The sequence below is a fragment of the Pezoporus flaviventris genome, unplaced genomic scaffold (assembly GCF_033815535.1).
Source record: "Pezoporus flaviventris isolate CSIRO_AGI_PZ_B2104156 unplaced genomic scaffold, CSIRO_AGI_Pfla_v1 ptg000083l, whole genome shotgun sequence".
Lineage (NCBI taxonomy): Eukaryota > Metazoa > Chordata > Aves > Psittaciformes > Psittacidae > Pezoporus > Pezoporus flaviventris.
Genome location: NW_026892631.1, coordinates 861,596 through 874,207, shown reverse-complemented (window position 1 = coordinate 874,207; position 12,612 = coordinate 861,596). Strand labels below are relative to the sequence as shown.

The window sequence follows — 12,612 nt, the reverse complement described above, 5'->3', positions numbered from 1 at the left end:
TGATCTGTGTCAGTACCTCATATGTATACATACATATATATGAATATCTGTATATATCTAGATATCTGATTTTTAAACTCACCCACAATGTGACTATGGGACAAAATGTGGAGGCATGGCCAAAGCCTGGATGCGTGCTCGGCAACTGTCAGTCTGCTTTTGTGTGTGGATCTTACTTTTGGGGATGGAAGTAGAGGGGGGAAATGGGATTTGGAAGTGTTTATAGCAATGCATCCCTAAAGAAACCTTCCAGCTCAATAAAATAAGGGGGGAAGGTGTAGGAGAGTGTACAGAGTGCATGAAATTGAGAGCAGTTCTTTCAATTCTACCTGCCTCGTGCGATCTGCAGCAGCATGCCCGAGTGTGTGTGATCAATATAATCTATTGCAAAAGAAAGCCTAGGAGTTTCTGTGGGGAAAAGGGTTTAGAGAGAAGCTCTTTAATTATTACCTGTGGAGAAGTTAAAGTATAACTCAGTAGTAACATACGCCAGTCCTTGTACTGGCTACAAGGGACAGGAGGAGTACAAGGCAGGCATCTAACCTGCCTGAAGTCTGTATGGGAATAAGAAAAATAGAATTAATGAAAAAACACTAATTTAAAAAGGAAGGGGAGGAAAAAAAAGAAGACGACAAACATAAAGCTTTGGTGAGGAGAAAGTAGGGAGAAAAGGAGGTGGTATTTCAGGCCGCTGACCTCTCTTTGTGCTTCACTGCGGGGAGCACCCACGTGTGAACCGGTGCTTATAAACCCGAAAAGCTCAAATCTTCCGCCTTTCTGCCACGGCCTTTCCCTCGCACACGCTGCGGAGTGGCTCCGATAACCACTCCCCGCCCTCCCCCTCGGGGCCGCCGCCAACCGCGCAAGATGCGCGGGGCTGCGCGGTTGGCGGCGGCCCCGAGGGGGAGGACAGGGGTCGGGCTGGAGCTTCACCCCAGGGCTACTTGCGCATTTTTTCCCCCTTTCCGGGCTCACACCCGCCCTGAAAAGGGGAAAAGAGCCCTGGAGCTTGCAGGGTCCGGCGCCGTGAGTACCGGCATAACGCCTATTGTATTGTTTTGAGGTAGTCTGCTTCTTCAGCAGGTCAGCGCAGTAATCAAAAGTTGGTCCGGATTGCTTGCTTGTAATCCCAAGCGCGCGATAAACAGCTAAAACATGTATTTATTTTAAGGCATCAGAACGTAAAACCTTAGTAGAAACCCCATTACTATTAACTAGGAGCCGCGCGGAGAAAATCATGAGAGATATTATTAAATATGGGTCTATTTTTGATAAGTGTCCTGCGAAATTGCCCCAAAATGTGATGCAGCAATTTGATTGATTTCTTTTTTCCTTTGGCACTACAGGTGCTAGCTCTGCCTTCCCTTCATTTCCCACACCATGTATATTAAACAGGGAGCGAACGCCGCTCCGTTGTCGGTGGTGACCGCAGCCTCCGCCAGAACGTTTTTGCTCCTCGGTGTAAAACTGCGAAGTGGGTCTCCCTCTAAAACCCTCTACCTTGGTTTTTAAAATTAGCTCATGAGCTAAACTTTTGCGAATCCCGTTTCTTAAAGAACAATTTTAAAATGGGGGGGGAATAGAAACAAACTCGGCTGTCACGGTATTAACATTTCTGTCTGTCTCAGGCCACGCGTTCAGTAACTTTGCCTGGATCGGGTCCTGTGTTTCAATAGCCGTCCCAGCCTCCCGACTCTTGGCAGGCCCTGGGGTTTGCTGCCCGGCGAATCCCTCCCGCATCCCGCATAGCACGGGAGCCTGTACTTCCCGCCCTGCAATGCAATTTGTCCCATTTCGGGAGAGAACTAGTAACTCCTGACGTTATTTAGTGCAGAAAAGAGAATAAAACCAGGCTACGTCGAGCCGCCGTCCCCATCCTTCCCTCCCCGAGATTTTACTCTTTCTTCTTGGAGCATTTTCTCCGCTTCCAGGAAAACACAAATCACGGGTTTGCTTTCCCCCCGTGCGATGCTTATCGCCTCGGTCCCTCCGGAGCAATAAACCAGAGAAACCCCACGGAGCCGGGCTGGGCCGAACCGGGGCAGAGGCAGGGCTGCGCACCAGGGCGGCGGGAAGCGCCGTGATATAAGCCGAGCCCTGGTCTCCGTGTTACCAGGAGCGTGTATCTTTTTATCTCTCCTTTGTAGGATACAGAAGGTGAATAATGAAATCCCGCTGCTAATAGTTTATGAGCCATGAGATTGGAAATGTGTATGGACAGACCTGCTAAAAATCACTTGCGAGAAGCCGGGAGCCCGGCAGAGGAAAGGATTTCACATGAGCTCAGGGAGCTGGGCGGGTAAGAAGCGGCGAGAGGAGGGACAGCCTCCGGGAGCCTTCGCCCGCGGAGAGGAAGAGGAGGGGGGGGCTCAGCTAGTACCGGCCCCCCGGAGGGGAATGGGACAAGCCCGAGGCGAGCTTTCGGGCCGGTTCGGGGGCAGCAGGGCTCTTGAGCAAACGCGAGAGAAGCCGCGTTTAGCGGCGGTTGGCGGCAGGTCGGGGGGGAGCAGAGTGTTTCACGTGGCATTCTCACGAGTGGGTCCATGGCAAACACTTCATCCCTAACAGAGTAACACATGCACCCCCCCCCAATAATTCCGACCTGTTTCCTGTTCCCTGCTCGCCTTCAAAGTGAGGGCACATTCAGGAAAGCCTGCCCTCCTCCTTCACTTCCAACCGATACCGCGTGGACCCCGCTTATCTCCTCCCCAATCCCCCCAAAATAAAACCTCAACCAAAAATAACCCACCCGCAAACGCACCATGTTTCCAGTTTGGAGTTAAAGTCGGTGCTAATCCGGGTCAGTTCCTGCCCCTGGCTGGGAAGACAGGGAGGGAGGATGTCACGTATGGGGGGGGAGGGGGGGGGAGGGGGGAACGGGGAACGACACACAAAAGCAACCCCCCCAAATAAACAAACAAACAAAAATCTCTCGCACGATCACGATAAAGTGAAATTCCTTTCCACACACCCACAAGTTTAGCTCTGTTCGCTGCCTGGGGGGTTTTAATCTTGCAAAGAGAAAGGGGGGCTCCCTGCGCAAAATTACGCCTTCTCCTCTCATTTGTTAGCTGATTCCATCAAAAAGTTCGCTATTTATAGGCTACACACACGAACCTGGAGTAATACAAACCCTCCCGTGTTGATCCCCTCGCAAAGTGGCCGGTCCTGAAGCATCTGATCGGGTTTGTGTGTGAGGGAGGGAGACCCCGGAGAGAGCTGCCCTCCTAAAGGAGAGAGAAGAGCTCAAACTGAGAGACTTATTAATTGCCCAGAGCTGCTCTGCCACCAGCCATGTGAGTACCCAGCGACGATCACCTTTTGCACAGATGGTCAGCGATCAGGCACAGACACTTTCTGTCCTTTTCTCCCTCCCCTTTCTGTTTTGTTTTTTTTTTTCTTCCTTCTAATTTCCCCTCCTGTGTCCCTCCCTCCCATATTTTCTTCTCTTATTTTTTTCCCTTTCTCTTTTTAATTTGAGATTTCACGGCTTATTCCTCCCGAAGAGAAGGAATGAAACGTAGGCGAGCGCGGGGGAGAAAATGTGCCGGAGAAGAGGAAGGAAGGAAGGAAGGAGTGGTGGAGGGAGAGGAGGAGGAGGGTTTGTTAAGCGATCGTCTTGTCCCCTGAGTCCTAGCCGGCTGGGAATTAGTAGCAGAGAGATAACGGAGGTTGCATCCCTGCCTCTGCCTCCGCTTTTCTCTTCCTGGAGCGCTCAGCCCCTCTGACGGTTATTACCCCGGTATCAGCGCGGGTAACGAGCTGTGTTCGTCAATTCCCACTTGGGGGAATTATCAGGGAAATAGAACATAAAAATAAATACGAACAGGGAGACAGAGCGCGGGGTGAAGGGGCTTGATCGCTCCGCGCCCAGAAGTCACCGGCCCAGACGAGCACCCCGCTCCTTCGGGCCATGCGGGAGGCTCTGGGGAGCGAGGGGCCCCCGCGGACCCTTCCCCGGTGGGGAGGTGCGAGCCCTCGGCGGGGCTCGGTGCAGGAATTGGAGCCCCACGCAGCAGCCATAGCACGTGGGTTTAAGAAACTGCACAGATTTGGTTCGAGAAGGTGGGGGGGGGAAGATGGGATCTGTGATGGGAAGGAAAGGTGGCTGTCGGACAGGTAGGTGTGCTGGTTTGTGGAGGAATGAAGGGCTGGGAGACTCTTGCCGTGGAAAGGAGGGGTGTGGGCAGAGAAGGCTACTTGTTTCCAGCATGGAGATGTGCTTTTCTAAACCAAACACTTTGAGCTCCAATCACACACTCTTAGGTTAGCGTAGCGTTAAATTAACAGGGTCGGGGTTATCGAGGGCATTATAACGTGTGCCCGGGATGTAACCTCTGCTCGTTTATACACAAAGAAGAGGGAGAGACGGAGTTACACCTGGAAAGCCAAAGAGCACCGTGAGTATCGGTATTTGTTCCTCTCCCTCTACACGCCTGTGAACAAAGTTCAAAGGCAGCCGGTGCGGGTCCGCCGCAGCCCTTTGCGACCTTCAAAGGCTCCAGCGCAGCTGAGACTGGCGCTGGGAACCTCCGGCATAGCCCCTCGGAGAGAAGAACTTGAGGTGTCTTGGTCATAACTTTGCTGCTTTACGTAGGAAGGTAAAAAATGAAGGGAAAAAGAAAAAAAAAAAAGCAGTGACTTGGATCCAGCGGTATTTATAGGTGGCGGCAGCGCCTCCTTTTCAATAGGCAGCCGTGGAAAAGAAGCGTCAGAAAACTGGCTGCTTTATTGATCCAAGGTGCTTGGACGTTCACAGCCGTGCGAGCCAGGCTGAACCTACAAAGGCACAGCTCCTCTCTGGTTAGGCAGCGGGAAGAAGAGCAGGATCCGTACTTTGCTGTCCACTAGCTTGGGCACTGTTCAGTTCCCGAGCACAGGTATAGGAAAGTGTGCGATGGGAGACTTTCCCCTTGTCTTACAGGCAACGCACACAATACAGGGCACTCGCAGGGCTGAAAGTGGGCCAGGGCTGCGCGATAGGGATCAGATCAGACAAAGCAAAGGAAAGAAATCCAGTTAAAAATACATTAGTTGAAATCAGAGGACGAGCTTGAATGTTGTTTGTTGGGTTTTTTGTAGGGTTGGGGTTTTTTTTTTAATTATTATTATTCTTTTTTCTTTTAAACAAAGGTGCACGTTAGAACAAGCTGGAAGCACTTTGTGCCTGACTGTATCCCCCACGCCCATTGGAAATAAAGCAAGAAGCTTACTCTTTCTTTGCATCTTTAAAACCTTGTTTTAATTAGAATTGCTAAAGTAGGACACCCCGGTGGAGGATGTTTTCAAGTATCCACCTACGTCTCTGCTGTAAGCAGAATTGCTTTCTGCTAAATTGCTTGAAAAGCAAAATTCCGCCCCACCCCCAGCTTGTTTTGGCACCTACTCTCCCTTTCCCCCCCGAAATTGCAATCACTTATGAAAGGTTACTCCATTAGGAGGAAAAGAGAAACCCCAAACAGCCAGCTGTAATGAGATGAGTGGACTCCGAGAGCCTCAGCTTTGCTCTGTGCAGCAGGAAAGGGTTTGGGCACAGCGTCCCTCAGAACTAATGCTTTTTATTTTTCTCTATTTGAAGTCCCAAATTGGGCGTATGCTTGACCTTCTTTAATGTATGTGATTAAATCATAACAAAAACAGACTTCTCAGTCTCTCAGATTTCCTCACATACGCGAAACCATTTTACACGGAGGCAAGTAATTGAGTTTAGTTAACTCAGGGCACAGGCTGGGCTGAAGTTTGACTCGGGCTCCCAGCGCAGCTTCCAAGCAAACGCGTGTTTTAGCTGCACCTCACGCTTCTCCTTTGCCAGCCACAGGATTTTAGCCTGGTTTTCTCATTCCCCACCTCTGTTTGACCTCGCTGCTGAGAGATGCTCGGGGCAGAGGCTTGCTGGACAGGGGGCTCTTCCCCGTCTCACTGGGTTCGGTAAGACCAGGGCTGGACCCGGACCGGCTCCTGGCCCGATTCCGCGGGCACCCCTTCCATCCCTGCAGCATGCTCGCTACTCGCTTCCACTCCCGATGAAGGACTAGATTAATTTCGCCTTCAGAAAAGTGAGGTTCTGTTAGCCCACTTCTAGCCTAAATTAAAGAGGAAGGGTAAAAAAACCTACAAACCCAACCCCTCTAAAAGTTTCTAGGGTAAAACTCTGATTTCCTTTAGTTCTTACTCCAATGAGGAACCCTGTCAATTAAGAAGAAGGATGATAACTCCTCGTCCTTCTTCAAAAGGTGATTGCAGGACGGCACTCGGTGCACGCGGTCCCTCGGTAACTGGATGACACGATCGCTACTCTCCCCGCTCGCAGCCGTTGCTTGCTTATCCCTGCCCCGCGGTTGAAGTCGGGCAGCATTGAGAGACCCCCAGGACCTCCCGCACTGCTACCCATCCTGCCCAAGCACACACACAAGTCCCCCCTCGCTCCCTGCCCTCAGCCGGGGTTTGCCCCTGGCTGGGCTCTCAGCATCTGCAGCCAGCATGGGACGAGCACAGCGAAAAAGGAGTTAATTGCACCCCCCCGCCCAGGAGGGAGGGCAGGGGCCTCATAGCAACAGGTAACGAGGGCACCTGCAGCTTTTCAGGGGTATTTAACTGCTAAGAGAGGGAGCAGGAGGTTTGCGAAAGGGTCTTTTTCGGTAAGAGGGGATCTGGGGGCGGGGAGAGGATCACCCATAAAAGGGTGTTTAGTGATAGTTGAACAAAAGTTTAACATTGAAGGGAATGCGACGTTTGTAGCTTCCTTGGGTTGGTCTCTTGTTGTTTTTCTCGTGGTTCCCGAAAGCCGCTTCGGCTCCGCGGGGTTGGGACCGGACGCGGGTTTCCCGACCCCCTGCGGGGACCCACCGAGGATGCTTCGTGCCCCATGCGGAGGGAAAAGTACCGGTTGCAGGGAAGGGGAGCGGTGCGGAGCACCTCTCCCCGAGTGATTTCACAGCGGCGCAAGCGAGCACTTCGAGGTCGGGCACAAAGCAGATCCTGAGCAAGCCCTCGCATCTGGTGTGTGTGCGTTGGAGGAAGGCTCCTACCCTGGGCAGGGGGCCCTGGGCTGACCCGAGCAGGGGGAGCTCCCCCTTTCCTCCTCTCCTACCAGCTCCCCGGCTCTTTGTTCTTTGCCCTTTTGTTCTCCCTCTCCTCGGCGTGTGCCCGAGGTTTCCAGGGCTTGGAGATGAGGAGGAAAGTTGCTGAAAGCTGAGGAATTGCGATAAGTGAATGCCGGAGCAGGGAAAAGAGGCGGGGGAACGGGGGAGGCTTTCCTGGGGCTACAAGCCCTTCACCACATTCTGTCGCTTTGTCCGGCCCCTCAAGGGACCAGTGTGCCACTGTAGCTGGAGCAGAGAGGGTTGGGAGGCTCCCGTGGCCACAGCACACTGCTCGGGGACCGTGTACTCCTCGTCTCCATTGGAAAGCGTTCTGGTGGGCAACTGTCTCTTCTGTCCTTTCTGACAGAGAGAAAAATAACAATGGGTGAATATACTGCTGTGAGGTGAGGCAGCAGGTCATGGAGACGAACAGTTTCTGGATGTTAGATTTTACGGCACATGTATTGGCTCGAGTTGCACAAACTCGGAACGGATTTGGTTTCATAGCGTGCTTTGTGGTGTTTTTGCCTGCTTGCTAGACAGGGCTATGGTAAATTGCCGTCAGGAGTCAAAAAGTTGACACTTGCTTTCAAAGCAAATGGAATATAGTTGTAGAGCAGTGCTGCAGCTTAAAAGGCAGCTTTAGTGTGGTTAGTGGGAGAGCATGGTACGGTTTGGTAGTGACAATAACACTGAAACTTCCTTGGAAAAGGAAAACTTCTTTATTCAGTCCAATATGGTGTATTCTTACCTTATCTTTACTAATCGTTATTAAACGCTAGAGAACTACAAACTTGCTTTACCTTGCACTAAGAAATCACCAGTAATTGCAAATACCAGTTATCACAGGATTCTTCCCTCTCCCCCTCATGTATGAAAGTAGAAAAATACTTTATTTGGGTGGGTTCGGTATAAGGAAAGCTGATAAAAAAGGAAATTTTAATATGGTGTATTGGAGTAGGTCACGACAGGTTCAAGGCAGAGCCAGATCCAAGGCCTGAAGTCCAGCAGACATCCCTAACAGCTCCATTACGCTCCCACCTTTACAACCGAGGGCATAATGGATGAACGTAGCATTCTGGAATTAGCTGAAAAGCTGCTTGAATGTAATTCTGATATTCTTTGTAATTGAGAGAATGACCATAAATATTTACTATTTTATGTATGTAGAGCTCCTATATTTTATAAATATTATATTCAGGGAACTTTTGTATAAGATAAAAAGGCTGAAACTGCTTCTTATGCTGAGCTCGTTTTCCAGAATTTGGACGCATTTTTCTGATATAAAACAAAACACACAAAGTTGAGAAATGAGGTGCGGTAAGATTGGATTTGACTAAATACATGTCTCAGGCCAGCATTGTGCCTATGCTCGCAGGGATCATACCATCCTTCTGGCAGATGTTAAACCCCAGGATCAATTTTTCAAATGAAATGGGGTTTGATTTGACGAGACATGGGGCCTGTTATTCTGGCTTTGTTTTTCCCTGGTGTCGAGGGTATGCAGTCCCAGTGAGAAGTCTGGGAACCTCGCGACTGGCAAATCCAGCTTTAGGCATTTCAAGCTGGAAACTCAAATACAGAAGCTGCCCTTGAAAACTTTGACCTTTATTATTTAGGACCGTGGTTCACAGTTTAACACAGCGATTGGTCATTGGCAAAGTATAGAAAGATATAGGCACTGTATTGGGTGCTTTGGTGATGGTTTGATTTTTCTAGCCGAATGTCTCTCAACACACAAGTCTTAAATGCAGAGGCCACACGCATTACTTACTATTCTGTTTATATCTCAATCCTCAAACATATTGCTGCAATATCCAGGTAAATATGTTCAGTGCCACTTACAACAAGGAATCTGCCTTAAGCAATACTATAATCAGTAATGGTTAACGTTGCAGAGAACAAGAGTTTTTGAAAATGACTTACCACCACATGAGTTAACAAAGGTACAGCTGTAACTGTGTTTAGAACTAAATAAATGTAGACATCAGAGAAGGAGAATATAAATTTAATTGGGAAAATGGACCTTATAGAATGTTGTGTATGATCGATAACAGTTGTTTCTATCTTGATAATGATGTTTAGAGATGTTAGTGGGTACTTATTTGAATAGAGGGCTTCTGCAGCATGAGAAAAGTGCATTTCTGACTCCAAAGCGCTCAGTGAAGGAAGGCTGGTTGCATTCATTCACGTTAATTACTTCTGGTTTTGCTCATGCTTCTTACTGACATATGTAGTTTCTTCTCAATAGATGAGGAATCTATACGTACCTTAAAAAAAAATCAAATAAACAACCCCCTACTACTTCCCTTGGAAACTCTGACATTGAGTATGAGTTACTAAATATTGCACTGGATTTCAGAGGGCAAACCTAACCACATAAAGGTGGTTTGGGGTTTTGTTGTCTTGGTTTTTGGAGCAGGGGACAAAGCTGTAGTAGTTTGCTAAACCACTGGGTTGTTTAAACTGTCAGGGAAGACCCTTTAACCTCTAAATTTTTATCACCTTTGTCTATTGATAAATACTTACAGCAAATGGTGGGGGGAAAATACACTGCTTTCATTTTTAATTCCCTCACACTTATTATAACCAAGCAGTTCCAAACTGCATTGGTGAAGAGGAATATGGCATAAAATCAGCATAGGGAGGAAATTAAAAATGAACACCTTCTGCTTTATGATAGAAACCTCTAGGCATAGGTGTGAATGAATACTGATTCATTTATATAGTTCTGAAACGGAAAAGCCTTACATTTACAGCAAAGGTAAGCAGCACATTGTTCTGTATTTAGCAGCTGTTGGTGTGCTAACTTCAGGAAAACAGGGAGCAGCAATCCTCTTGACATCCATGAAGAGAATCAGATATTTGCTCTCTTTTTCTGTCTGGAAATAACTATGGGAGTTATTTTGAGAGTAGAGGGTTAACAACTTTAATATTTCACCACCACCACCAAATGCCCATGCTTTACTCTATCAGTATAGACTGAAGTCTTTAATACAAATCTCCATCTTTCAAATGTGTTTACTACGTGTGTAAAATTACCACTTGCCACAGTAAAAAGTGGTACATGTTGGCTAAGATTCGGTTGCAGAATAAATAGCAATTTAGATTATTATTTCTTTTATGTCGGATATGGAGAGACCTGGTGCTCATTTCATCATACAGGCATAGGAATGTGCTTAGGATGTCAACTGAATATAGTACATGCATTTGCAACAAAACCTGGTGATAATGACATGTTTTCACCTAAGTATTTAATCTATTTACTCTTAATAGAGCAATAGTAACAAACTTAGAAACTACTTCCCCATATTTATATTCTTCCACAACAGACTTCTTACTCCAAGCACAAAAATAAGCATTCCTCTGTATTTTCTTAGTGACTCATGACCCTAAGGTATAGTACTGGCATAATACATGCAATCTCCCTCCCTCAAAATACTTGCAGGACTAGTATGTTATTGCCTATGCATGGCTTTTTGAACATACATCATTACTGCGTAAGTGATGCTGGCTATAAGCACAGAAAGAGAAAAAATGAAAGATCAGTGTAAACATATTCTTAGCAACTGATTAAGATAAAGGATCTGCTCTGTTTCCACTGCAGTTAACACCAAAACTCGTGATTCTTAATAGCTTCCTCTTACTGTTTGGATTGTGGAAATGCTCAGAAATCACAGCCAGCATTTTGGTTTTGTTTGTGCAGCAACACACAGAAGTAACAATCTTCTTTGTTGAAAGCTGTGGGCTTGGGCCTTATTTTTTTCATAGAATTCTACTTAGTATTCTTACATTATTATGTAGTAGGAGGTTTGCAACCCCTCTGAAATGAGTTATCCATGAGTGACATATTTTTATATTTTTATATTTAAATATTTTATATTTAATTATTTCAAATCTTAACCCAAAATCAGGGTAAGAATTATTTTTTTTTAAACTCCTTTTTTTTTCACTTAAAGACAAATCCTTACATTGGTGCCAGTCTAGGGAAGCTGCCACTGAACTGTTGCTAAGTTTAACATCCATCAATGAAGACGATTAAAATGGATAACGAACTTACACATTTTCTTCCAGTCAGGAAAACATTCAAGTAGAACTGAACTAGGCAATTCCATGAATATGCCTATCAGTCAACACTTTCTGAACAAATCTCTATTTAACATCTTTTTCTTACCTTATTCTTTCATATTTTTATACTCAAATTTATAATTAAAAATATAGATCTTTAAACAAGGAATAAAAACAGTGTAGATTTCTGAATTATATATTACAAAATCTTTTTTCTTGGATGTCTCTGGATGATTTTCTTCCCTCCTCCTTCCCTATTCATCTTGTCCAGTTGAAAAACATTGGAAGTAGTATATATTTTACAGTAGGAAACAGAATAGTGACTCCTCCATGTTCAAAGGATACTCAAAGATCTTCATATAATGGCTCTGCATCACTAGAAAACGTTAAATATATTTTGGCTGATCGAATCATTTATATATGGCAAAAAATACAGTAATCCAGTGATGGTTTCCAGCGACACGTGGAAATCAAGTGATTTTGCAGCTGCACATGTACTGCTACTGAATCAGGTACTTTAGGGACAGGTGGTGTGGTGTTTTCAGGGAAAATACAAATAAATCAAGCTTACACTTCTAAACTGGGTGATACCAATTTCTGTATACTCGGCAGATAATTTTGTGCTCTTTCTAATCTGTAATAACACTAATTGAATGGCACAAGTAAGAGAGAGAGAGATGTATATGTGTGCCATAGATACTTACATACGTGTGTGTATATATATCGCATCACAGTCAGGGAAAAATATACTCAAGGAGACAAACTTGCTTTAAAGGAAGTGCCACATAAAAGAAGAAGTTTATGGTTTGGAAGTTGTGTGTCTTGGTAGAATGAAGAAATTATTTAAACTGACATAACACCTTCCTTACTCTATGTAAGGAAGGATCACTAGTAGTGAGAGTGACTATAGGGACTGGATTATTTCTCAGTTCCTTTACCCATTACCTAGCAAATACATTTTTATCAATATGCCAAAATAAAAATGCTTTAGGAGGAAAAGTATACAACAGACTCAATCTTTTGAGGTTGGGGGTTTGGTTGTTGAATGTTTCTTACTACAGAACAAACAAAATATGGGGGAAATAACTGAAGAATTGCGGTGGGACTGGCATAGGTCTTTCCTCAACTGGAAGAAGATGCAGACAAAATCACTTGTCATTGGCATGCTAATATCTTTAGAATCACATTGAAGTTCACCTGACCTGTAAGTTTGGCATTGCAGCCACCGAAATCCCAAGATTCATGTTCCACAATCTGAAACGTCTGCAACCATATCTAAGTTTTATTTTTATATTAGAGCTTTATTTTTTTTTTTGGGGGGGGGGGGGGGGGTGTAAAACAGATGTGATAAACCCGTGATTGATTACAGTACCTGACATTTAATGAATGGACTTGATTTATTAATCCAAGGGATATCAAGGGCATAACCCATACTTTCTTATAAGAAAACTGGGGCACAGAG

General features: G+C 46.0%; 1 protein-coding gene and 1 long non-coding RNA gene across 12 annotated transcripts in view; one reads left to right on the top strand and one right to left on the bottom strand.

Moving 5' to 3' along the window:
• The window catches only part of LOC133280421 (uncharacterized), a 112,212-nt gene that overhangs the window by 53,867 nt on the left and 45,733 nt on the right, over window positions 1-12,612 (bottom strand). For 6 of the 7 annotated variants that reach the window (XR_009747165.1, XR_009747164.1, XR_009747163.1 and 3 more), the window contains exons 1-2: window positions 3,118-3,232; window positions 451-554 (exon numbers count right to left, since the gene is read on the bottom strand). This is a non-coding gene — a long non-coding RNA (uncharacterized LOC133280421). Of the gene's footprint in view, window positions 1-450; window positions 555-3,117; window positions 3,246-12,612 lie in introns of those variants that run through there. The other variant, XR_009747160.1, reaches the window with a different exon arrangement.
• Window positions 3,159-12,612, top strand: part of ESRRG (estrogen related receptor gamma) — a 401,788-nt gene continuing 392,334 nt past the window's right edge. For 2 of the 5 annotated variants that reach the window (XM_061475106.1, XM_061475098.1), the window contains exon 1: window positions 3,159-3,296. In XM_061475106.1, coding sequence (XP_061331090.1) covers window positions 3,295-3,296 — 2 coding nt within the window. In that variant the 5' untranslated portion in view covers window positions 3,159-3,294. Of the gene's footprint in view, window positions 3,297-4,228; window positions 4,401-6,575; window positions 6,639-12,612 lie in introns of those variants that run through there. The other 3 variants (XM_061475113.1, XM_061475120.1, XM_061475110.1) reach the window with 3 other exon arrangements.